At 41.4% G+C, this 26,693-nt stretch overlaps 3 protein-coding genes across 6 annotated transcripts; 1 reads left to right on the top strand and 2 right to left on the bottom strand.

The window, feature by feature from the left end:
• Positions 1–5,310: 5,310 nt before the first annotated feature.
• On the bottom strand, positions 5,311–7,077 carry mos (v-mos Moloney murine sarcoma viral oncogene homolog). Its single transcript, XM_061804643.1, has one exon. It carries the CDS (start codon positions 6,783–6,785, stop codon positions 5,769–5,771), a length of 1,017 nt encoding a protein of 338 aa, XP_061660627.1. The 5' UTR covers positions 6,786–7,077; the 3' UTR covers positions 5,311–5,768.
• Positions 7,078–12,240: 5,163 nt separating this feature from the next.
• plag1 (pleiomorphic adenoma gene 1) lies at positions 12,241–19,825 on the bottom strand. Of its 4 annotated transcripts, XM_061805611.1 has the most exons (4): positions 19,694–19,818; positions 18,839–18,918; positions 16,422–16,465; positions 12,241–16,360 (listed from the first exon to the last, which is right to left on the bottom strand). In XM_061805611.1, the coding sequence occupies exon 4, from the start codon at positions 16,353–16,355 to the stop codon at positions 14,829–14,831; it is 1,527 nt and encodes a 508-aa protein (XP_061661595.1). In that variant the 5' UTR covers positions 16,356–16,360; positions 16,422–16,465; positions 18,839–18,918; positions 19,694–19,818; the 3' UTR covers positions 12,241–14,828. The 4 variants fall into 4 exon arrangements, with proteins under 4 accessions (XP_061661595.1, XP_061661597.1, XP_061661594.1 ...); XM_061805613.1 differs by lacking the exon at positions 18,839–18,918 and having other exon boundaries at positions 12,241–16,005; positions 16,108–16,465; positions 19,694–19,825; XM_061805610.1 differs by lacking the exon at positions 18,839–18,918 and having other exon boundaries at positions 12,241–16,465; positions 19,694–19,825.
• A 337-nt stretch (positions 19,826–20,162) lies between these two features.
• Positions 20,163–25,817, top strand: chchd7 (coiled-coil-helix-coiled-coil-helix domain containing 7). The gene is made up of 4 exons (XM_061805614.1): positions 20,163–20,319; positions 20,934–20,993; positions 21,099–21,197; positions 25,244–25,817. Exons 2-4 carry the CDS (start codon positions 20,940–20,942, stop codon positions 25,346–25,348), a joined length of 258 nt encoding a protein of 85 aa, XP_061661598.1. The 5' UTR covers positions 20,163–20,319; positions 20,934–20,939; the 3' UTR covers positions 25,349–25,817.
• The last annotated feature ends 876 nt before the right edge of the window (positions 25,818–26,693 follow it).

The raw sequence follows: 26,693 nt of genomic DNA, 5'->3' as shown, positions 1-26,693 counted from the left end.
TTTTTTTCCATTTTTACACAGTGCCGTTCGGAACGAGTGCAAATTCCTTGCGTGTTCTTTCATACTTGGTCAATAAAGTTGATTTTGAAAAACAGGCAGCAGTATTAGTTTACAGGCAACATGGAAAACAAAATATTAATCTAAAACATAAAGTGAGCAATAATAAAACATGCTTAAAACAATACATCAATGCATTTTGTATTGTATTATTTTCCATAAATTAAGGTCTACGCATGATGTGTGCACAGTGGCTTGATTTGGTCGTATTTTAGGAATGAGCTATGAGTATTTAACAACATGAACAAAAAGTACAAAATTAACTTTATTTTCTGTATATTGCTGTTAAAAATGTCTCACTATTTACTGTTTGTCTCTCTGTGCCCTGCGATTGGCTGGCGAGCAGTTCAGGGTGCGCCCTGCCTTCTGCCCATTGACAACTGGGACAGGCTCCAGTGCTTCCTGCGACCCGTGTGAGGATAATCGGCAAAGAAAATGGATGGATGGATGCTCTCATACCAAACATTAAAAAATGCAAATGAGATTCTTGGGCTACAAGCCGCGCGCGACTGATTTCACAGCCGCCGCGCTCGTTAGCGTTAGCACCGCCGTGCTTGCATTAGCCGCTACGTACAGAGGCTTATCACCATGTGCGCTCTGTAGGCCGGGAAATACGGTATGACTTTTCAAGCCCATCACCACCACCCTGAGATCAATCAGATAAATTAACGATCGAAAAAAAACTTATCACCTCTGTTCTCTGACCTCCATGACACAACAAGGTGACGTCATTGGAACCCTACCCATTACATCAAACCATTTGTCATATTTTCTTTGGGAGGTAACGATGCCATATTTAGTGTTATGGTCAGAACAAACTACACAGAGGAAGACCCAAGCCCGGACTTGGAACCCAGAACCTCAAAAGTGGCAACCACTGGTTCTCCATGCTGCCCATCCTCAACCATTAGAACTGCTGCACACGGCCCTTTTCATTCACCTTAACGTCCAGATGCTCTTTGAGCTCTTTGGCTCTTTTCTTCCACTTTTGGTGCTTTCGCTTCTTCTCGCTGTCGTACCGGAAGGCCATGGCGCCGACCACGCGGGCCAGAAACAGCTCATGCGGGGGAAATGAGGCTCGCCTGCCTTCGTGTCTTCAACGCACTCCGAATGCTGATCAAACAAAGTAGACGTTACTATGATATATACAGGAAGTCCTCGGTCTACAACAGAAATCTGTTCCTGGAGTAGAATTTCCACCATGAAAGTCCGAAATTGGAATAAACGAGATGGTGTACTTAGCATTACTGCTGAGAGGTGGATGGAGAAGAAGGGGTGGGTGTTCTTAGATATCGCGAAGGAACCTGGTCCTCCATCCTCTCCATCTCGAAAAAATATCATAGAACCTGGTTTTGTTATCATTTCATCCGACATAGGAACGGAACGCATCGCTAGCGCTACAATACGGGCTTTGCCTTTCATAATTGTCACCACGGTCGACCGACTGAAGCCTCGGTGGCGTTGGCGGCGCTCCTTTCTCCGATTTTTTTTTTTATGATCTTGAACTTCGTTTCCATGGTAATGGATTTATTTTTGGCTGCTGAAGTATTGCTAAAAAAGACACAGCTTCCTTCTTTGGGGCGATATTGTATAAAAAGGAGGGTGAAAAATGTGAAGATACTCCCGGGGGAAAATGGCTGCCTTTTTAAATGCTTGGTCTTTTTTTTTATTTTTTGCACTTTTACCAAATATTGTAACATTCAAGCATGGGTCAAAGACACAGGTGTCAAACTCAAGGCTCGCGGACCAGATCTGGCACGGCACATGATTTTATGTGGCCCACGAAGCCAAATCTAGTGTCAATTTCCATGATTCTTATAAAAATCTGTACCAAAATTTCAAATTGTCATACATCGTAAATGATAAAGATGAGCTATTACAAGCATTTTTTTGTTACCAAACGTGACCAGTTGAAAAACACATTACCCTCGATTTCTGATTCCAAAACTAGTTCATAAATTTGATGTAAATATGATGTCTAAATATTTGTGTTTCACAGTCATAACGGCCCTCTGAGGGAAACCGAAACAACAATGTGGCCCGCGAGAAAAAAAGGAGTTGGACAACCCAGGTCTAAGACATCCTTTCACATTTCTAATCGATCAGTGGAACTGGTGTCATTTCATTTATTTTCAGATATTGTCTAAATAGGAGGGCGAAAAATGCGAAGATACTCACGGCGCACAAAACACGGACGAGTGTTCGCCAGACAAAATGGCGGAGGGGGAAAAGGCGCTGTAAAGTCGAAACGTCTTAGGTTGAGACCGTCTTAACCCGAGGACTCCCACTGTATTTACATAAATCATCCATATCGCTCATCCTCATTCAGGTCATATGCATTGGACAGCACATAAAAGTAAATTTGACACATTTAGTCTTTTAAATAACATTGAAAAGTACTATCCGGTGGTACTGTACTCTCAAAACCTGACATTTTTCTAATTAACATTTGTGGTCCAATTATTATGGTGATATTTTTTTATTTTTTGCTACAGCTTCATCATTTTAATTGTGGACTTTTTAATGGAACATTCATTCATTCATCCGGGTTGTCAGATTTGTGCATATTTGTCATTCGGCCAACAAGGGACATTATGTTGGGCTTTCCACACGCTGCTCATAATGGTAGTCATACAACAAAGGAATAAAAATCGGCATTATTACAAAGATGGTTTTAGATTTATAAATCTGTGACTTACCATGCTGACGCGTGTCCACTTTCCTCTGTGCTCGCTTAATTGCTGTCAAATAGCTGCACAGTCAAAAGTGAGCGCAACAAGCTGGACTGCAAACTGTACCATAAATATCTCCCCCCCCCCAAAAAAAAAAAAAAAAAACTAAAGAGTCAAAGTTAAAGACACAACGAGCCTTGAAGAAAGTATAAAGTATGACTTTCATTTATGCTACATTAATAAAGGGGTGAGGTAGGACCAGGCATACATAGATTATACAAAATCATACAAACCCTCCAAGTTGTTAAAAAAAAAAAAAAGTTGGTAAGCATAACTGATTTATTCTCAAAACCACCAGGTGGCAGTAAAATATTTTTAAATTAAAATGGATAAATAAAAAACATGTAAATCAGAAAGCTATATTCAAATTGCACCTTTTTGTTATTAAATGTGCTTTTAAATTGATTTGTAAATTATCAAACATGTAATATAATCATAGTAACTTTGGAATCTGCTCGTAGGAATTTATTTATGCAGTTTTGTATATCAGCCACTAGATGTCGCCGTTGCACAACAAATCATCCCCAACGTTGTGATTTTTACGTTCAGAATTAATTGACCCCTCTGTACAGGGCACTTAACCACGCCTCCTGAAGTGACGTCACGCCACGTGCGCTGACGTCAGACAAACAATTAGGAAAAATATCGGCGCAGCAAGAAAGGAATAGAGCGAAACTGTCCGATTTACCGGCTGATTTCTCACTCGCATTCTTAGCTAACAGTGAAAAATCGTTGAAAAGCAGACAGCAGGGTTCAAGTATTTCAGCGAGGGGTATTTCAATGGTATTTACATGCAAATCGACGGAGAAACCATTGATATTAGCGCAAGATCTTTCCAGAGTCAGAGGAAGACTGAGAAGCCACATAATAATATCTTATATATATATATATTATAATATATTATAACACAAAGATGAATTCGTCATTGACAGTTTCCTATTTTCGTGTGACATATCACACTTGTGTGCAGAATCTGTATATGTGTCTGTATAGCCGTTGGTGAACCACCGTATGAAGGAAAAGAAGGCGAGGCTTGATTTACGAGTTGTTTCTCTCGTTTTCTTTGTGTAACGTCACGCGCTCCCCTCAATAATTATTCTTGAATTAGTGCCGAACCCACGCAAGTACGACAATCACTACTTTAGTGTCCTCAAACATCCTTCCTTCAGTCTTGGTGTCGCGGTGCACGTCGAAGGCTTTTAGGACGCTAGTCCGGTTTCGCTTAACTAATTAGCCGCGAACAATGGGACACGTTTGTGCAGTCAGATCATCGCATAATATCGCTGAACACAGATCAAGTGTGTCAATCATTCACACTTAGCTATGTTATGCAAGCGAAGAACTGCTAATCCATTTATATGAGACGTATTGAAAATCAAATATACGGCATACCTTCGTGCTACCAAACAAAGTCCGGTTTAGCTTCGCTCGGGAGCGCCGAACAGAGACACGTTTGTGCAGTCAGATCATCGCAAAATATCGCTCAACACAGATCAAGTGTGACAATCATTCACACGTAGCTATATTATGCAAGCGAAGAACTGCTAATTCATTTATATGAGACATGTATTGAAAATCAAATATAGGGCATACCTTCGTGCAAACATATCTGTTCCGGTTGATGGATTCAGTTGATCATGCTGTCTTCCTCAAAGTTTTATCCATCAAAGACATTTTTCGTACTCGGTCTTCTGTTCCGGTTGATTTTAGATGGATTCAGTTGATTATGCGGTCTTACACAAAGTTTGATCCAGAGGCCCTGTAGCTCAGTGGTTAGAGCACTGGTTTGATAAACCAGGGGTTGTGGGTTCGTATCCCACTGGGGCCTCCACTCCCTGAGAAGGGTTGCGTCAGGAAGGGCATCCGGCGTAAAAATTGTGCCAAACATATGTGCGTTCATCTGAGAAGACACGCTGTGGCGATCCCGAAAGGGACAAGCCGAAAGAAACTTACTTACACAAAGTTTGATCCATCAAAGACATTTTTCGTACTGGGTCTTCGGTTTTGAAAAGGGTACGAATTGAACTCCACCAACTAGCCTTTCAGGATACCTGTCGTCACTATTACAAAGTCCGTGACTGCACCTCTCAACCATATCTATTGCTAAAGAACCCAAATACGCGATAAAACGCCAACAGAAGCTATACTGGACCATCCAGCCAGCGTTGTCTGAGATTTGAGTCCGAGATTATGCAGATCTCTGGCCTCTGATTGGTCAGTGACGCGGATTGCGCAACATCCACGGAGGGGTCAATTGCTAATTCACGCGCTGACGCGCTGTGCAAGGTTTTAGTGACGTCAAAAGCATTCAAACTTAGGAAATTCAGCTGCGGTCGAGTTATTAAAGGAGTCGCTCAGTTATTTTCCTAATTTTCCTCATGCTCTAACACGATCGGATGCAATTAATTTTCCATTTGAATCAAATCTTTTCAGCAAAGTACGGCAAACCGAAGGGCAAAGTCCAAACAGATATTTGATGCATGGATATAAAAATGAATGAGCTAGAGGCAAACAAAAATAGTAAACGTGTGAAACCATTTTAATTAAAGTATAATCGCTAAAATCTCTTATCATAAACAAAGTACACTCAAAAAAAAAACACTTCAGGATTAAGATATTTAAGATTAAAATGAAAATACTAGCAGCTTTATGATTCCATGATGTGGAAATGAATAATGACTTTCCAGTTATGAGACATGTTTTTTTTTTAGCATCGCGTTAATACTGCAGTACAAAAAAAAAAAAAACAATTACAAGGCTAACCGTCAGCCATTTAAAATAATGACACCCCGCATAAATCATCTTCTTTAATGACTCGTTAGCAGTAGCTTCATTTTTGAATGGATTAATGGACGGATTTAATAATCTGTTTTGGTTCTGAATCAGAACCAAGCGGTCATATAATCGGAAATCCATCTCAATCTCAAAAGAGATAAAATCAATACCTGAGAAGTAAAATGCTGCTAAAATCTGCACACGTCACAATTCCGCCTGGAGTTGCTCCAGTTGGGTTATGAGGTCTCGGGCACTGAATCTAGACCGGGCCTCCGCATCCCAACACCTGCTCAGCAAAGTCCTGCAGAACCCGCCGCGCTGCGACCGGAACGCGTCCTGGTCTTCGAGATCGGGCCGCAGATTGTGCGCGACCACCGCGTAGAGGACGTGCTGCCGGTCGCCCGCGTAGGGCTGCTCCCTTGTGATCATCTGCCACATGGTAATCCCGAAGGAGAAAATATCCGATTTCTCAGAGACGCCTTCGCCTTTGAGCAATTCCGGCGCTCGGTGCGTGTACGTGCCACCGGCGTGACTCATCGGAACCACCTCAGACGCTTCGCGTTTGGTATCGAGCTGAACGGAGCAACCGAAGTCTGCGATCTTGCACACGTCCTCGGCGGACACCAAAACGTTGGCTGGTTTTATGTCCAGGTGGACGATTTTGTGGGAGTGGAGGAACTGCAAACCGCGCGCGATGTCCAAAGAGTGTTTGACCCACCTTTCCGGGGGCAGCGGCTCCTCGGCACAGCCGTAGATGATCTGCTGCAGATTCCTGCTCCCCACGTACTCCATCACGATGGTCCCGATGCTCCTCTCGTCTCCGAAGTCCGTCGGCATGCAGGTGGTCGCCGCGATGACGCGGACGACGTTGCGGTGACGGAGGTGCGCGGCGTTCAGTTCCGCCCAAAAACTCTGACGGGAAGCCAGTTTATTTTTGGTGCATTTCTTGACTTTTTTCAACGCCACCGTCTCGCCTCGGTATTTCGCCTTGTAGACGGAGCCGAAGCCCCCGGAACCGACGGGCTGAACGCCGTGCAGCTCCTTCCAGTAGATGACGGATGACCACAGACGGCTGGCGACTTTACCGTGGTGCCTCTGCGTGGGGACTTGCAAAGTGGAGCCGAATGAGTGCTTGGATAAGGGGCTGCTACAAGTACCGATGTCCACGGAGGGGTAAATGTCTTTGGAAAGCACACGGGTGGGAGGGACTGGAGAAGGCATAGTCTCCGAGACGCCTATTTTTTTTTTTAAATCAACGTCCACTCACAATGGCCTTTTTCGGGGGGGGGGGGAAGGAGAATATACGCACGTTAATTTTATTCTCCGGCTATGAATGGCTTTTTTTCAACCTCCTTAGTCGCGCAATCTGACAATTTGTATGCTTGCAGCTTCTCGTGTTGGTCCGACGATAGTAGCGCATGTTTGTGACGTCATTTATTGGCGACAGCGTAGGAGTTTCATTTTTTTTTTTAGTTTTCTTTCGTGACTTTCATTTGTATGAATTTATTATACACACACCACTTATGTACGGTAAGTTTTACTCTGTATTCATTTACAATACAAACTTTCCATTTTGTATTAATAAAGACTTTAAAAATCACGTGGTCCACATTGACGACACGCAAATATATGGCTGCAATCATCAAGATCAAATCATAGACCTCTCATTGGCATTGATTTGCATGTTGACGTATCCGCCATATTGAGTGTGGCAAAAGTGTTTTCGCACTCCAAAATGTGATTAAGATGGAACTATGTTGAGACCTACCTGTATTTGGTCATTATAACATTATTTTGACAATATTTTTTTCGGACTTTGTGGCTACGAAATCCTTTAATATGTTGTAAAACATGTTTGAATATTGGGTTGGGAATCAAACGTAATAGGCGACTAATTATTATGATTATTTTTAATATGCGGTCTATGGTATATGGTCCGAAACTTATCCTCGGCAAAAAAAAAAAAAAAAAAAAAAGGATTTTATGTATTTAGAAGTGAAAGCTGTAATGTTCATCTTTTGATGTAAAACCCAAACCATTCAGACAACCATGTAAAGTAAACAGCAAACTACTGTACATCAGCGTTCCCATACTTTTCCAATGGATTGCAAAGACAAAAGAAAACAGATAATATAAAATGTTCTTACGTTTATTGAACTTACAATACATCGCATGAAAACACTGGAGTCGACAACGTCACCCCTTTTTAATAGCAGCAAGGTATGTAAATAAAAATCAGGTTATTATGCAAAACAATAAATAATCTGCCTCTTTGGATTATGTCAGTGTTTTTTTTTAAAAAAAAAACTTCTATTTTACAAAGACTACAAACATATCTCATATATTTAACTACTGTATATATTTTATATATTTATATATCTATACACATACAACACTATTTACATATATACACGCACAAACATGCATATATATATATATATATATATATATATATATATATATATATATATATATATACACACACACACACACACACACTCTCACACACACAGATTCCATGTATGTATAAAACTAAAATTATAGCAGTAGTTTGTAAAATAGATTTTTAGTTAAATATTGCGAGTTACCGTCATTCAGTCGCTCATTTCCATCATCGTTATGGGATGGTATTGTTATTATGCAACACAAAAATACTAACATGGCTGGAATGCATTCATTGAACAGATTTCATCTCAATTTGAATGTTGTCACATATACATCATTTAAAAAAAAAAAAAAAAAGGAACTTCACTTTTGCTTATTGCTCTCTCAATGACAAAGCTTCCCATTATTAAAAAAAAAAAACACAAGTGGGGGGAAAATATATGGGGATATTTGAGAGATACAATTTGTAAAAAAAAAAAAAAAAGAAAAACAGATGAAACGTGTCACAGTACAGTAAAACTATATGACGCTATATCGTACAATCAGTCGCGCACGTGCCAGCTGCTCTGCTAGGTTGAATACTTTGAAACGAACAATACATTCTAAAACTATAAAAGAGGTCTGTAGCACCTTAAGGAGCTTTAGAAGTATGTTAGCAGCTTGATCCAATACAAAAATATATTGCAATATTGCAGTGTTTCTTCCATACACATTCAAAACGTTTTGCTGGTACCACTGAGGCTTTTAAAGAGGTGTGGCATGAATGAAAGGCTGAAAGTATTTTTTCACTTGTGAGAGCATCTGCTTTTATTCATTTTTTTATGATCATATTTTATCCCATTTTTTTTTAAAGTGTGCTTTTTTTCCCCCCACCACCAGCAATTAAGTCTTTCATCCCTGCCACCTCCAAATGCTGTTTGGTAATCTTCTCCTCTAGCAGCTTTTAGGCAGAAAAACAAACACACACACACACACGAAAAAAAAAAATACACTAATGAAAATGTCAATTTTTCATACACAACGTTTGCCACACTGAGATCCAAACCTGTCAGAAAAATAAATGTATTTAAGGCTTAATTTCGACCCCTCAATACACACATAATATGTGCAAGTAAAGCAAAAAAAAAATAAAAATTGTACCTGTAAAAGTAAAACATCTCATGCGTTATTTACATGTTATTGTTCTAAATATAATATACACATTTATGACTACATGTTCTAACAAAAGGAAAGAAGAGAAAATTTTGAAGGAAAAAAAATTGGTTTGCTAAAAACGTCTTGTAAAACCACAAAGCTTATAATAATGATAATAGCAAAACTTGTGTAAATGCTTTGAAACGACAAATTAAAATCCAAATTTTGGAAAAGCACATCTCACCATCACCACCAATCCCATTTTTGTAAAAAAAAAAAAAAAAAAGGCAGTTTAAAAGTGAATGGTTGAAGCATCTATGGTAAGCATAAAAAAATATGTCTGTGAGGTACAGCAAATGATAACACTGTTAATCGCGAGTCAAGCATTTCATGTTGCAATGTTACTAGTTAGTAACACAAAGAGGACTAGAAATCATTTTTTGCAGTCCAAAGTAAAAAAAAAAAATGGAACAATTCCATGCATCATTACATGAGCATGAACATTTTTTTGTTGCAATTTGCATTTGCACACCATACAAGTGCCTTTGTGATTTTCCCTCTGTTGTCAGTTTTAATAATTATTTTTAATTAATTAATCAATCAATTCATCAATGAATTAATTAATTCAATCAATAATTAACTGCATTTTAACATCACTGCACATTTTTTTTAAAATTGCATTTTGCAATTGGTGAACAGGTGGAATCAATTTATCAATTGATTGCAAATGTATTTTGCAAAAAAAAAAAAAAGATTTTAGTGTCCTTAACAACATTAAAGTTGTCTTAAATTACTCCATAGAGGCACAACAATCATGGGTGAATGTAACAAACGAGAGGTCGTGGTGGTTACAAAAATATATTACACATTGTGACAGTTCAACGTAATATGCACAATGATTTGAAAACAAAAAAAAAAACCCTACATTTCCAATATCGAAAAAAAAATAATCTCATGATAAAATACTGTACACATTCTGTGGATTGTTCTAATACATTTCTTACTTTGCGACTATTCCATGTACACCGAGTGCAAAACTTGGAGCTTTAAATTTATATACGTCTAAATGATGGCATCATTCAACTATGAAATATAATTGCTTTTTAAACAAAAATGAAAAATTAAACATTCATATATATACAAAGTGCAGGTGATATGCTGGGCATGCTTTAGCTATTAGGAAACAAGTTATATTGCATAAAATTTGAAGGCATCGATCGTTATGTGTACGACCGTTTGGCAAATTTTCCATCGGTCAATTTGTTGTTCAAATGACAGCAAAAATAGATCTGGCGACACATTACTAGCTACCGAGCGTTACTATTTGTTTTGACGGAATGTGGCGGACATGACCCCCCCACCCCCACCCCACCACCTCCAAAGATACACCCATTAAGTCATTTTGTAAGTATTAATCTTAAACGCAATCTGGTTTTGCCCCCCCCCCCCCCTCTAAACGACTCAATCCTCGAGTCCAACTGTTTGAAATGAATATAGAAGTAAATATGTGCCACCAGGATTTGAATTTGAAATGTAAAAAGATCACATTTTCGATAGTTGTATTTCAGTGGAACTTTTCAATGTTAACAATTTAACCGGCCACAATGGACCTTTCTCACCTGTCACTCACTCGTACAATAATAGCCAATCAGATAGCCCGCATTGTCTTAACCCCTGGCTTGACACGCCCCTTTCCCTGGTTGTCAGTAGCGTGCGCTTGGAAAAGTTCATGTTACAAAGAAAATGGCCCTCAGATGCGCTCGGTGAACGTGCAATTCCGATGAAAGATATCCTGCTAGGTCACAAGGGGCCTGCTCGATTCATTTTCCAAAGACCTAAAACACAGTCGACGAAGTGTCTACGATGGATTAAGGCTCGCGGAAGAGCGCACGCGCAACTAAATGTGGACAACATCAACAAACACAAGGCTGTTTGTTCGAAGGTAAGTGAGGGAGAAGTATCTTCTCTGAGTTTGAGTTGAGACCTCTCTGTAGAACTCTCTTGGACAAGTCTGACGCATTTGGCAAAAACCATACCCCAATTTTATCTGGAATACGCTTCAAACATATTCTATTCAATCGCCATTTTGTAAGCTTGTGGGACATGGCTAAGGGGGCGGACCTTAAGGTCGCCATCGGAAAGGTCCATTCGCTGTGTGAAATTCACCGCCCGTGCCACCAGGCAGGGTTACTTCAGATCAGAACTGAACAGCCAGCCAATCCAGTTACGCTTTCTTCGTATGTGATGTCACGAGACTATGAACCGCGATTGGCTGGCTGTTCGGTCCTGACCTGAAGTAACCCCGCCCGGTGGCACAGAGGGTGAATTTTAGACGGCGAACGCTTGGGTTGCAATCACGTGATAATCGCCGCCATTTCTACAGACAAGCTACGGCATCACCACGGCAACGTCCACAGACCCATGTGTTTGCCGCGGATGTTTTCTGCCTTCTTTAATTCACTCGATGATGTCGCCAAAGCGAGTTATGTACAGAAGGTCAAGCTCTGTGACGATATCCATCCGTATACTCTCCACGACGACGTACTTTCAAAGGATCTGAAAAACTTCCCTGAAATAGAATATCTGGACACTCGAAATACCGCTTACAAAATCATCACAACAGACTTTCAAATAACCATTTGCCTCGTGTACTCGAGCTTCGATCAGATCCGCACGTCGTATATTTGCAAGCCACTTTTGTTGCCGTTTTTTCGACAACTCCATCGTATCTTCTCCTTCATGCAATCTCATCTCCGGAACACGGGAAAAATCGTTTCCCAATGTCACCGTTTCCGCGATTTCCACATCCGTCGACAAAAATCTGGCATGACGACGACGGACAGCTGACTGCTTGTCTGCAACAATGGCGGCCGAGTGCCCGTTGACGCCTGGGATGGGCTTCGGCGCTCCCCCGCGACCCTTGTGAGGATAAGCGGCTAAGAAAAGGGATGGATGACTGTTTGAATATCAATTCCAGTCTTTCCGGGGAAGAGTAACTCGGTGGCTGAGGTGAGACGTAAACATTTTACACGCTCCAGTAATGTTTGTGGCCAGTTCTACCGCTGTCGTGTTTGACTTTCTTTGGTTTCGTGGACAATTCAACAAGCTTAACGTCGCCTCTCAAACACATTTGAGTACTTTTTCAACTGCCAAAGTAAAAAAAAAAAAAAAGGAAATTTAAATGTATAACTAACAATAATACTAATTATTCAGTAGTTCTTAGTACCTCGTCCTTAATCATTTGAAATGCGTTGTTGATTATTTATTTGAAAGCCTTTTAAAATACTCCTCCCATTTTTTTCCCTTTCTGTCTTTAGTCAGAGAATATTCTCGAGATTCGGCAGCCTTTTAGCTTCCACGAGAAGTTTGGATTATATTAAAAAATCTATTGCTGAAAGCAGAATTGCAGGAATGGATGATCTTGATCAAGTAAAATTCTCAGCAGCTGATTTTTTTTTTTTTTGTCCACGATTTTGAAATTTTATCAATGTCAACATTACAGCCTGGTTATTAAGAAACCTTCTACAAATTAAGTTGAACGCAAAAGCAAGCAAGGAAGCGAAAAAAAGGTGTACAAAGAACGCCCAAGTGAGAGATTAAAGAATAAAACTTAGCAATTACTCATGTATGTATTTTTTTTTTTTTGAAAAATATTCACATCCCAAAAAGGCAAAATGGTAAAATCAGAATGTGATAGTACTGTAGTTGTTTTTTGTTTACATAGCTGTGTGTGAGACTGACGCTCATGCTGCTGGATTGAATTAACGACAGACATTTATGTTAATTAATTTCAGCGAAACATTATTGCACTCTTGACACAAGGCTTTGCTAACGATGGTGGAAAAATAATGACAGTGCTCCAACTGAGTGAAAACAAAACCAGCGGTGAAACCCCGAAACCTCGTACTCACATTCTTGCAAAAAAAAAAAAAAAAAAAGTAAATTACTAGCAATGCTTGCTCGTGGGAATAATTTGTCAACATATTATTAAAATGCTTACGGACTCACGATAATTCCCAGCTCCAAATCGTGATTTGTTTACCGAATTATATGCTTTGTGTCCACAGCTGAATCGCAGTTTATCTCTTGCAACGCCGCCGCATCACAGATTGTTTATTTTTTTTACTGATCATAATCAGTTTTTTTTTTATCGCTTGCTTCAAGTTGTTTTGCCGTGAAGCAATCAGTCGAAGTTTTACCGTTAAATTGACCCAACTCAAAAGAGAGTTTCAGAATTTTTTATTTTTTTTTTTATGAAACTAGCGAACGGTCGACCAAACCATGTGATAGCAACACCCTGCTAACGAAATGCTAACGCTCTAATGCGAGATGACAGCCGCGTGCCTTCAGTATCGCTGCAGCGTGCCAGGCAGGAAGTAGCATTGAGGTTTGCCTGAAGAGACGCAGTAAAAACAGAAAAAGAGATAAACAACCGCAATAACAAGAGGAGGCAGAGAAGGTCCCCAACTAAACTCCTGCAATAGTGGTAGTTTCCACAGAGAAGAATGGAAAAAATATCCACGAGTAATGTTACACGCTGTTTACGTGTGCTGCTGCTGCGCGGGTTAAAGTGCAGGCTGTTTTAAAAGTTTTAGAGTTTGGGTGTGTCCGCTACACGTGCTCGAATAACAAAAATATATCCGGCTAGCTCACCGTGTAGTCGCAGCGTTTTCCCACGGCATGACGAGGGGTGCTTTTTGTTTCATGTTTCAGTCTAGCATTAGCATCAGCATTAGCATTCCCACATAGTTTCCAGGCGGGACACGCTCTGCTGTAATATGACGCGACGCAAAGGGCGGACTGATGGATGGAGCGAGATGACCAAAAACAAAATGATGAAACAAAAACCCAAAACGTTTTTTTCTTGTGGTTAGGTTTTGGGTTAAAAAAAAAAAACCCATTCGTGGGTAGCGTCCCATTTTGGGGACATCATGATTTTCACGCATTATATCCTTCGGTATATGAAAATATTGAAGTGTTTTAATCTGATTCTGATTCTGGTTTTTGGGACGATCTACTAAGAAAACCCAAGTACCCTCTCGCGGGCAGCGTCCCATTTTTGGAGGTATCATATAACTTAACCATAAACGAAAAAGAAGTGTTATTTATTTGATTGTAGCCTGCTCGGAGACTTTTATCGCAATAAGGCAAAAAATTGCCACCCTGCCCATGAATGGGTTAAGGCGGTTCAGGATGTGTGAAGATCAGGATTAGGGTTGGGTTCGGTTTCGGAGGGAAAATATCAACGCGGCCACACTGGAGTCACGTACTTCTTTGAAGGAGTCGGGCGTGTTCTCCAAAAGATAGTCCGGGGATGCGTCTCCTGGAGCCAGAAATATTGGAAACTACGTGGGAATCGTAATCGGTTTTACAGTACACTTCAACTGAGAGCGACAAAGAAACAGCTTGAAGCAAGTACGCTTTGCCTCCAGGTTGGAGACAGAGCGAGTCATGAAAGTCACGTTATACGATAGCGTCCCATTTTTTGACGGCAAGAGAGTGAGAACAGGCACTTAGAAGATGTAGAATACTGTGTTTTTTAAAAAATGTAAATGCATCTAAATGAGTTTGAATGTGTTTAAAGCAAACGGGAGTGGCAAAACTAGATGGTCTCCCTACGCCGCGGATTTTCCCAGATTGCCGGTGCGTCTGCAAAGTGTCCGCCGCGATGGTCGTACTGCTCGGTACGTGAGAGTATGCGGTGTGTGTGTGTGTGTGTGTGTGTCGTGCTCAAACCTCGCCGGATCACTGAAAAGCCTGATGGAAGCGTGGCAACGTGGTGGGTGTGCTCAAGTTGCAAATAAAGGAGGCTTGGCTTTCAAGTGGACTCTGCGTAGCTTCGGGGCCTCCGGAGGGCTCGGGGGGCAGGTGGAGATGTACGTTCTCTTCGGTCAGTGTGTGCTGCCCCTCGCCGGCCCCTGCGTGGTTGTAGAGGGGGCCGTGCAGCGGCAAGAAGTTGAAAAACTGCGAGAAGTCCATCAGGGAGGAGGACGAGGCGAGGGAGTCGCTTGCCAAAGCAGCTGTTGCCACCGATGTGGCGATTTTGGACAAGGACCTTTCCTCGCTTGATTCTTCCAGCATGTCCGCGCGATTGCCCGTCTCAAGTTTGCAGATAGGGAGTTGCGGATCTGGTGCCGCAGAGGACGAGGAGGGCATGGCGCTCTGTAGCTCCAGTAGATAGCTCTCCAGTTCTCCCTTTAGATTCTGCTCCCGTTCCTGTGAGGAGACAGTACATGAGGTAATGTTGGAGCCCAACGGGTATTTTAAAGAGAGCAGGTGCGCAGCGTTGGGGAAAGGCTCCGAGTCCAGGATGGGGCCGGTATAAAAGTTGTGCTGGTGCTGCATTGTCGTCAGCGTGTCCGGGAGTTCTCCCTTCACGCCCCCGGATACCAGGTCATAGACAATAGGCTCCAGCGAATCAGCGGGCTCAGTTTTCACCCTCAGCAGTTCCTGAGGGTGACTCTTCTTAACATGACGCGTCAGGTGGTCCTTCCTCCCGAACCGCTGAGCGCAGTATTGGCACAGGAAGTCCTTACGTCCCGTGTGGACCACCATGTGACGCCGGACGTCTTTACGGGTATAAAACTGCCGCTCGCAGTGCTCGCAGTGATGCTTTTTCTCTTTGGCCCCACCCGAGGACTTGCCCGCATGACTTTTGAGATGTTCCAGAAGCACTCCGGTACTCGGGAATGGCTGCAGGCACACTTGGCAGGTGAGATCTCCGCTATTGGCAGCGTGGAGGGCAAGGTGGCGCTTGAAACCCAGCTTGGTGTTGTAGCTCTTCCCGCACTCCTGACAGGCAAACGCCTCCTTATACGGGTCGTGGATGTGCAGGTGGTTCTTTAAGTGATCCTTGCGGTGAAACATTTTTTCACAGTATGAACACTTGTGGGTTTTTTCGGGCGAGTGGGTCGCCATATGCCTTGGGAAAGAGACACCGTCTGTGAGCACTTGTGACCGTGACGTTTTAAGGAAATCACGACATGAAGGATCGTTAGCAAATGGACCTTTTTTTAATCTGTACCTTAGCAACTTGTACTTGGAGACAAAAGCCTTGGTGCAGCCAGCCTGGGAGCAGCAGTAGGGTCTCTCGCCGGTGTGAGAGTAAGAATGCACCTTCAGCTTCTCCAGACTGTTGAAAGCTTTCTGGCAGTCCTGGCAAGGGAAATTCCTTTTCGGCTTTCCCTCGGCTCTTCTGCGCCTCCCCATGGGTGGCGCGAGCTTTGCGTTCTCCGCACCTTGGTCAAGGTGGCCCTGGGTTCCTGTGGCCATGGCACCTGAGGACACACCGGTTACATGGATAGGGGCGCACTTCCCAAATTGTGCTGATGTGGGTACCTTATCCAGTTTTGGGGTCCTCAACATGGTCCGGATTTATAAACCTGAGACAGACAAGAAATTAAATGACATGAGAACGCTTGTTGTTGTTGTTGTTTTTACTCGTTTGAACGTGCGGTCGGGGGATAGCCAAACATCCACCTTACTTCCACAGTAATTATATCAAAACTATCCATCCATTATCCAAGCCGCTTATCCTCACAAGGGTCACATGAAAGCTGGAGCCTATCCCAGCTAGCAGGCGAAAACCAGACGACACCCTGAACTGGTCGCCAGTCAGTCGCAGGGGAGATATCGACACCGTCGCTGAGCGGGAATCGATCCCGCGCCACCCGTACCAAAGGCAGGTGTGTACCACTACACCAGCAGTGACTTTATATTAAAACTAGTAATTACAAAGAATGCAATGTCTAATTAATATTGATGCAAATAATACCACACCAAAAAAGATACAGCAAAAAATAAAGCTAATAATGTATTAAAAATTTAACATTTTCAGTCGGTGTCGACATTGTTATTTTCAGTGCTTTTATTTATTTGTTTAATACACCTCTGGCTGGCTTATATATTTCCTATTAATAATAGTTTGTCTTTAACGCTTTATACTTATGTATCGCATTTTTAAACGATAGTTGCTCGCTGCATTAACTCCTAAAATTGTTGAAAACATTTGAAATATTGACTGAATATTTGCATTTGCTCATCAACATTTCCCAGGAATGACAATAAAGTTATGTTTAATCGAATATACATATCAGAAAAATACATCCTGTTGTAGCAATGCACAATAGACAGCACGTTTCTATTGTAAATGTTTTTTTTTCATATTGAAGAATTTAAAATTCCACTTTCAATTGGATTGGGCGAGGATAGTTCGATGGAATTTATTATGAATTGAGTTTATCTCGCAATATTGTAATAAACGAAACTTATATCAAACAACTAAACACACAATGCTTAATAGCGAAATGTTTTATGACAAATATTACCTTGTTTTGTAAAGAAAAAAAAAAGGGTTTTGAGTTCAATGCGGGAAATGACAATGAAACATCTGCTTGGAAAAAAAAAATTGCAAAATGTTATTTTACATTCACGGCAACATTTCCCCTAAATCATATAAACTGCGGGCTCATCCATCTGTTATTTATAATTATTTTACCGAAGAGAGGAGCATGACAGATCTGTCAAATCATAACAATCTTAATGTAGTTTTGAAAATTTTGAAAGCGAGTGAAGCTTGAGCAAGCAATTAAACAATGGCCACTGAAGCAACTTTTGAATTAATTCATTTTTTATAACCATATTAACATGATGAAAGAAGTACCGTGACTACTTAAACTTCTTTGTGGTCCATTTCTTATATTTACTCATCTTTTTTGTTCAAGAGGTAAGCATCATCACATTCATTGAATTTACAAAACTCACTAATCGAAAAAAAATATACATGCATTTTTTTAAAACTTATATGACTAATACAAAGAAATCATTTCCACTTTCATATGAGAAGAACGGAAAAGCAGTTTTTAAACGATTCCAAATGTGCAAAGATATCTTTGTCCAATTTCATTGTAATTTCGGTTCGTTTAAACATTTTGATCTTCGACTTCAACCGGGAGAGACAAATAAACGTCTTGAAACAAGCGTCCTTTGCCTCATAAAGGAGAAAAGCGAGCGAGAGAATTCTCCCCCCCCCTCCCTCCGAGTGATGTAACACGAGTCTCCCTTTTCTTCGCAGTGAAAAAGCGAGAACAACCACTAAAGAGTGCTCGCGAAAAGTGTTTTGACAAATTAAAACATGCTGCAGGAAACTATTTTTAAAAAATGGTCTGTGTATCTTGTGGATTTTCACCAATCGCGGGAGGGTGTGGACGAAATCCCCGCTTTACTGTGAAAACCGTGACACCCACATGTAAAGTAAATCGCGAGTGATTCTCAAAAGTGTTGGTGCGCCGGCTCCCTCTTGTGGCATGCCACAGAACCGCTCTCCAAGTACGGTTCAGTTGTATTTCACTTTAAAGTCCAATTCATTTGCGTTGTGTCTTTTAAAAGTTTCTTTCCAAACATGTATAGGTACAATTCTTATGTAGCTTTTTTTTTTTTTAATGCGGTACATTTTAAATGAATTGTTAATTTGTTTTAATTACACTGCTGCATTTTAACGTTGGTCGTGAAGGTGATAATTGGATAGCTGGTTATTATTTTTTGTTTTAAAGGTGTGAGACTCACTGGTGTGGTACTTTGTTGTCGAATTATGTTTAATTAAGGTAGAAAGGGGAACCAGCAGTGGAAAACTTGAGAACTTTCAGCAATTCCAGTCGTGCTACTCGCAAATAGACGACAAAAAAGCCTCCTCACGGCAGTAAATAATGTAAAATAATAAATATTTAAGATGAAAGCAATGATATAAGGCAACCCACGTGCAAAGGACTTGCTTGGAAACTTTTAAGGAGCTTGCAGAAGTCAACTTGCGTTTGCTGTCATTTGCAAAACGACCCCCCTACAAAAATAAAAATAAATACAAATAAAAAAAGAATCGCCACAAATTGAATTTCGTTTCAATGCTGTCAGCGACAAACAGGGACACATGTCGCGCAGACAAGTCCCGAAAACCTCATTTGCTTGCCAAAAACATCTCCATATAGTGCCTCCATTTGCGATTTATGATCAATCGCCGCGTCTTTATCTCGGCTGGCCTTCCACTCGCGTCACTTTGCCCGAGTTGTTTGTCAATATTGTGATTGCGGCGGAAAAAAATGACACCGAGCCGATGAAGACGTTTGTGAAAGCGGCCGACAGATGGTTTGCATCGATGGTGATCGATTGACAAGCTCAGCCCAAGCCGAAGAGTGGACACTATTCACCGCAGCCACCAGGAAACAGCAGAAAATAAGACTTTATAGTTGTTGTTTCGGAAAACGAACGGCTCATTTATTATTATTACCCATGGACGCCGAATGCCGTCAGCGGACTGCGATCAACTTTCATCAGCTCCATAACCACTGCGCTCAATTTTTTAAAATTATTATTATTATATATATATTTTTTACTATAGACATTAGAGTTGACAGAGGTGCGCGGTAACACTGTCTTGGACCTAATTTGTTAAAAGGTGTTTTACCGAAGCCGTGCCGGGTTCTTGTCTGTGGTCACAAACTGGGCAGAGATTAACACAAACTTTTTTCCCGAGCTCACCCGTCTCTCATAATTTGAATAACCCCGATATTTTAATTCAAGAAATGAGTAACGGTATGCTTAATTGACATGAAACTTACCCTGGGCGCTTCAGCATCCCCTTTGCTGTGTTTTTCTTGACTTTGAACTATTTTCCGAATTTTTAATAATTTTTTTCTCATATTTTTGCTAGACGCGGCGGGCCTGAAATTTGTTTGCTTTCCTATCTTTCGAGCAGCCATTGTATGTGCGCTGCAATGCAACCGCACTTGGAACCAAGTCACGCCCATTTGAGGTTACACCATATCGAATAAGACGCTGCCGCATTCGCGCTGGGGTCACTTACTGAGGCCTTTTGGCGAAACACGTTTTAAAAACTTTTAATATACGTTGTCAAGCGTTTCGCGCAGATTCCCACTGAAGTATAAGTTAAGAGAACGTACACGCCTGTCAAGTAACCCATAGGGTGGTTAGGTTGCCACTCCGTCAGGACGACATTTACGGAATTCTATTGGCTGACGCGACTGTCAATCGAGTTGGACCGCAGTTAAACGGATGCTATTGGCTGACGCGACTGTCAATCGTGTGCTACCTCGTTGTTGTTCTTCCTGCTACACGCAGACGTTCCGTTAGCAGGAAGATAACGCTAAACTATGGATTCCGCGACATAATTCGTTAAATATTTACTTCATTACGGCGCTCCTTCCCCTGACTCTTTACGGGTGAGGTAAGTTGAAAGAATTGCGTTCTTCCTGCTGTTTTGCAGCATCTACTAAACAATATTACACGTGGACGTAGAGGTCAAATCATCTCCAGACTCAAATAAAATGCATTTTATTTACGTTACTGGCAACTGTGCTGCTCTGTCGATTTCTCAGTTATCAATTGTTAACAATATTTAATATATAATTTTTTTTTCCCCCATCCTGACGGACGACTTTTTAGTTTTACTCTCTACAATGGAAATAAACCAGATAAAGTGGTACCTTGACTGAGTTTATTTGGTCATGTGACCAAGCTAGCGCCTTTATTTATACAAGTATCAAATAAATTTACCATATTAAAATGCCATTATTCCACTACAGCCCGGCGGTCATTTTGGAACCAACTGGAAGTGTCAGACAGTTTCCTTCTTACTTCCATAAAGGAACACACACAAAAATAAAAAAAAATAAATAAAAATGAATGATGTTTTCACAAGGATTGTATACATGCCTGTATATGTTTTGTTGTGAAAAAGATTAACAACAAAAGTATATAACAGCCTGAATATATAATAACACTATTGTTAATCTTGCTAGAAGCGTTAAAGTTTTTTGTTGTTGTTGTTTGTCTTCACAGGTGCAAATGGACAAAAATTCCAGAAAAGTCCGGAATCAAGACATAAATCCTTGCATTGAAGTAAGACCTTAATCAGTGTAGTCAGATGTAAAACATTTTTTAATAGTTTTAAGATTACATTTTAACCATGTTTGATGAATTTCTTTTTGTGTTGTCTTCCTGCAGGAGAGTGACGCTTCTCAAAAATGTTTGGATGCTTCCAACTATGATAAGAACATGTGCACAGCCTACTTCCAGAGTTACAAGAACTGTAGGAAATATTGGGTACATATGCATTTACTTTTACTAAAGTTGAGTGGGTCAAACCTGGGGGAACAGTAGGTCAAGTGTGAAAGAACTGTAATTCTGGACCAATGTGTTAAATCCTGGACATTATAGAGATGTTAGTTAGCTATTTTTTAGGTTCCCTTGCAGTGGACAGTATGATTTAATCAGTAAAACAAAGCTTGATTAAATCAAAATGTCTCCTTAGAATTCTAAACATACAGTGAAGAAAATAAGTATTTGAACACCCTGCTATATTGCAAGTTCTCCCTCTTAGAAATCATGGAGGGGTCTGAAATTTTCATCGTAGGTGCATGTCCACTGTGAGAGAGATCATCTAAAAAGAAGCAACCAGAAATCGCAATGTATGATTTTTTTTTTTTTTTTTTTTTCAATGATTCATTTGTGTGATACAGCTGCAAATAAGTATTTGAACACCTGTCTATCAGCTAGAATTCTGACCCTCAAAGACCTGTTAGTCCGCCTTTAAAAGTCCACCTCCGCTCCATGTATTATCCTGAATCAGATGATGTGAGGTCGTAAGTTGCATAAAGACACCTGTCCACCCCATATAATCAGAAAGACTCAAACTTGCAACATGGCCAAGACCAAAGAGCTGTCTAAAGACATCAGAGACAAAATTGTAGAACTCCACACGGCTGGAAAGGGCTACGGAGAAATTGCCAAGCAGCTTGGTGAAAAAAGGTCCACTGTTGGAGCAATCATTAGAAAATGGAAGAAGCTAAAATCGACGGTCAATCTCAATCGGAGAGGAGCCCCGTGCAAGATATCACCTCGTGGGGTCTCAATGATCCTTAGAAAGGTGAAAAATGAGCCCAATACTACACGCCAGGACTTGGTCAATGACCTGAAAAGAGCTGGGACCACCGTTTCCAAGATGACTGTTGGTAATACACTAAGACGTCATGGTTTCAAATCATGCAAGGCACGGAAGGTTCCCCTGCTTAAACCAGTACAAGTCAAAGCCCATCTTAAAGGAGGACTTTGTTCAAAATTACAAAAAAAACAACACAATGTGAATTAATATTATTATTACTACATATATTCTGGACATTAATTGAAAAAAAAAAATTGAAAACCAAGCAAAATCTGGATATGTGCCAGCTTTCACTGCCAAACCAGAAGAAACATCGTTGACCCCGCCCCTGACATCGCCAGTGCTTAGCATTACACACCATTCGTTCTAGCTAAGTGAAGATGCCGACGTGTTGTTCAACAAAACTGAGAAGACGCACGCAAATTTCTCTTTCCTGAACCTCCCGTGGGGTCAAGCTGACAGGATAAAGCTGTGGCTGTCACAGTTGAGGCTCGTTCATCAACGGGGAAATTTGCACGCATCTAATCATTACTGGTTATTAGCCGTTTAGTTATAGCCTCTCGTGCTGGTACTGTACAATGTTACGCTTGTGTGTATTTTTATTCTCTATTCTTTGTGACACTGTTACCTTTCATACTTTTAAGTCCTGATGATGTGACGTGGTTTCCTCTAATACTCTTGGGTCCTTTGTCACGCGGAAGTCTGAAATGTTTCGAGGAGTGCCTATATAAGGACGAGAAAGACTGACAATGAGGGTTTTTCTTCCGACCTCACCGCTGCTCTGGGAAAGTACTTTGCTTGGAATACTAACTACACGGATGCCTGCTGTCTTTCGTGTGTGCACCGGCTCTAACTTTCGCTAACTTGGAATACCCGCTGGGATGAACATTTGCTTGTTTGGGAACATTTGTTCAACCTTGGTGACTATTCGCCGTTTTGGCTCAACTACTCTGTTCTTGAACTTCTATTTTGTGTCAGCTATTTTGTCGTGTTTTTGCTGTGTTGATGTGTGTGCGATTAAATTGTCTTAAACGCAATACAACTGCCTCGTCGCATTTTGCTGGTTTGAACAAAGGTTAACGTTAGTCTAAATTCACATGTAATAATAAGCAACAACATACTTTATGAGGCGGGACGGTGGCGCAGCTGTTCAATCCCGGACCTCTCTGTGTGGAGTTTGCATGTTCTCTGAGTCTCTGCGTATATATCCTGCCCGTTGACAGCTGGGATAGACTCCAGCACTCCTGCGACCATTGTGCGGCTAAGAAAATGGATGGATATATACGCGTAAGCAAACAACACTTCCCGGTGACTATTTACGGCGATGCGCGCGTGCAAACTCCCTCCCGCCATCCCCGCCGCCGGTCGATTGCGAGAAGGTGGCTGCTTGAAAATTACAACTTGAGGTAAAAAAGTTTGGCCACGCCTGCTGCATATTCACTACATCTAAACTAACTTGTCAGAAAAGCATCAAACAAATCTCCTCTCTCCATTTAATGGGACTGTTACTGTTTGTCGTCAGTGCCACGCACCTCCCAACACGTCGAGTCCCACCTGTGTGTGTTCTGGCTTAAACGCTTGAACATTGTACATTGTTATTTTTGTTTTGTTTGCAGAATGACGGGAGTAGTAATAATACAGAGCATCGACTCCCTATTATACTTGCTATGTTGGCTTTTAGCACACAATACTGCCAGTTTACTATTTACGACGATGCGACAGGAATTTCGATAACACTTTTCCAATTAGGGATGTTTCTTGGTGAAATGTCGAGCTAACTCTGGCATTAAAAGAAACACTGATCCCTCATTTCCTAACTTTTAATGTGTGCTCCCATTCCCATTAGTTTTGACAAAGTGTTCCTTTAAGTTTGCCAATGACCATTTGGATGATACAAAGGAAAAAGTTTTGTGGTCAGATGAGACCAAAATGGAACTTTTTGGTCAGAATTCCACAAACCATGTTTGGAGGAAGACGAATGATGAGTTCCATCCCAAGAACACCGTCCCTACTGTGAAGCGGGGGGGTCAACATCATGCTTTGGGGGTGTTTTTCTGCACATGGGACAGGACGACTGAACTGTATTAAGGAGAGGATGACCGCGGCCATGTTTTGTGAGATTTTGGGGAACAAACCTCTTTCTCTCAGTCAGAGCGTTGAAGATTGGTTGTGGTTGGGTCTTTCAACATGACAATGACCCGAAGCACACAGCCAGGAAAACCAAGGAGTGGCTCCGTAAGAAGCATATCAAGGTTCTGGCATGGCCAAGCCAGTCTCCAAATCGAAACCTGAAACGGAGCTGAAACTCCGCGTTTCTTAGCGACAGCCCAGAAACCTGTCTGATCTAGAGAAGATCTGTGTGGAGGAGTGGGCCAAAATCCCTCCTGCGGTGTGCGCAAACCTGGTGAACAACTACAGGAAACGTTTGACCTCTGTAATTGCAAACAAAGGCTACTGTACCAAATCTTAACATTGTTTTTTTTTTTCTTCAGGTGTTCAAATACTTATTTGCAGCTGTATCACGCAAATAAATCATTCAACATTAATTGTGATTTTTCTTATTAAATATCAAGATGGACATGCACCTACAATGAAAATTTCAGACCCCTCCATGATTACTAAGTGGGAGAACTTACAATTTAGCAGGGTGTTCAAATACTTATTTTCTTAACTGTATTCTGACCCCCAAGGTAACCTGCATGTGCGACGTCACACACAAAACACTACAAACCATAAATATTTACTTAACCGTTAAGTAATAAGTGGCTTACGCTACAGATGATTTGATTCTGAAATTTTTGCACCTGAAGTATGCAGATGCGGCGAAGACTTTCCGGAACTTCCACTCGGAACCCAGGCTAAACTTAGCCCCACCCCGACATACTAAGCTCGTCTCTTCATTGAGACGTATCAGTTCAGTACAGTACTACCTCGACACTACTACTTTCCTGCTTAGACAGGACTTCGGTAGCACCTTGTGGCATTTTTGGGCATTTCAGAATAAAAAACACAACTTCCTGGGGATAGGTTCCACAACACAATCCAGACCGGTGTCTTTGTCTATTGTGAAAATGTACTTTACACGAAATGTCGGAAAAGCAAATTTGCTGTCTCGTGCCTGTATTAACGTGTTATTAGACTGCCATCTACTGGCTTCACCCATATCACAGCATTTTATTTCATAACTGTTCTGTCTTCCTTTCTGCAGCACAATATTATGTTGCACAGGAGAAGGGAAGGTGTCAAACCTGAAATGCCCACCGCGACCGAGAGGCAGGAGATTCTCTCTGCTCTCGGAGGGAAGCCATATTGAGGAGCCGTGAAGTTTATGAGGAGACACCAGGGGTCCGATGTACACATTCTGTCGATATGAAAACGCTGCACCGATACACTCTGTAAAGATAAAGAAATATTGTCAGACGATTGTTTTCCCGAGTGTTGTAAACAATGTAATAAGGCACATCTAACCATTTTGTAAAAAATGGAGGAGTGCTTGGACAAGCTTGAGGTCAAACATCAACAAAATAAAACACAAAATGCTGTCTTAAAACCGACGGAGGAACTGTCAGTGGTCAGATCCCCTCCGAGTTCTGTATGTGCAAAATTCTAACAAGATTTGTATTCTAATGTAATCGATATTTCCAATATTGACCCCCAAACGGACATTGCATTTGATATCTGTACCATTGTAATACATGCTGGATGCATCCCAGAGACTACATCCAAAATGTTGGGTTTTTCGGGTGAAATTTCATAATGAACCTCAAATGCACTTTCCCCTTTCCAGGTCAAGCTTATTTGATCTTTAAACCTGTGAATGGGATCAGGGGGTTGCAGCGGAACAGCAAAACAGTAAAAATCCCTAAAAATGGGGGGAAAAAAAACTGTTGCCATTCAGATACTTGTGAGACAGCAAATTGTGCAGTATTTTTTTTTTTGGTGAATGGTTTATAATGTCATTATAACCACCCCGAAGTTGATGGAAAATACACAGATGTACGTTAAAAGTAAAGGTTGATTTCTTTACATGTAAATGTCAGCCGTTGTCATCGTGAGTTCACAGCATTGCCGACGGGTCTGTTCCAAGCGGTCTGCCGTCGAGTCCCTCCACACGGATTCAGGGGGCAGTACAACGCCATCGCAGACCGGCAGGAACCATTGTAGCCGAGTCTGGGAACGCGTTCGTTCCTTCGTTGTCGCGCGTCCTACACATCCAAGTTACGAGTGTGCTGAAACTGGCTTGGGGTCTACGTACTGTACAGTTCTGGACTCTTCAGAGATGCTGACCGAGCGGGAGTCTTGAGAGTCCGTTCAAGCAGAGGCCAATGAAATAAAGACTCGTAGATTGGCATAAAACTGGGCATTTTTGTACGTTGGTAAACTCTCGGGAGGTGGTTATACGCATCGTTGTTGCGGTGCAGGACCGGAACACGCCATATTCACAGGTATGATCACAAATGACCTTTTTTGTTGCCCAAACGACCTCCTTGGTTTTCATTTGGTCCTACAGGTGTCCCCGAGCATGATATAATGTGACAAAAACATGTGGGAACATCACATTTTCACTGGCTGTGTCATGATTGAGAGTGACTGATGGTGTTGTGGTCCACACGCCTGCCTTTGGTGCGGGCAGCGTGGGATCGTTTCCCGCTCAGTGA

The sequence above is a fragment of the Syngnathoides biaculeatus genome, chromosome 19 (genome assembly GCF_019802595.1).
Source record: "Syngnathoides biaculeatus isolate LvHL_M chromosome 19, ASM1980259v1, whole genome shotgun sequence".
NCBI classification, from domain to species: domain Eukaryota; kingdom Metazoa; phylum Chordata; class Actinopteri; order Syngnathiformes; family Syngnathidae; genus Syngnathoides; species Syngnathoides biaculeatus.
The sequence above is the reverse complement of the archived record's forward strand: the minus strand, read 5'-3'. Positions and strand labels throughout refer to the sequence as shown.

Bases quoted from the DNA above. Each gene is read 5' to 3' on its own strand.
- mos (XM_061804643.1), bottom strand. From the start codon at position 6,785: ATGCCTTCTCCAGTCCCTCCCACCCGTGTGCTTTCCAAAGACATTTAC.
- plag1 (XM_061805610.1), bottom strand. From the start codon at position 16,448: ATGTTGAGGACCCCAAAACTGGATAAGGTACCCACATCAGCACAATTT.
- chchd7 (XM_061805614.1), top strand. From the start codon at position 20,940: ATGGACAAAAATTCCAGAAAAGTCCGGAATCAAGACATAAATCCTTGC. The intron at 20,994-21,098 runs GTAAGACCTTAA...GTCTTCCTGCAG, and splicing joins ACATAAATCCTTGCATTGAA to GAGAGTGACGCTTCTCAAAA. The intron at 21,198-25,243 runs GTACATATGCAT...TCCTTTCTGCAG, and splicing joins AGAACTGTAGGAAATATTGG to CACAATATTATGTTGCACAG.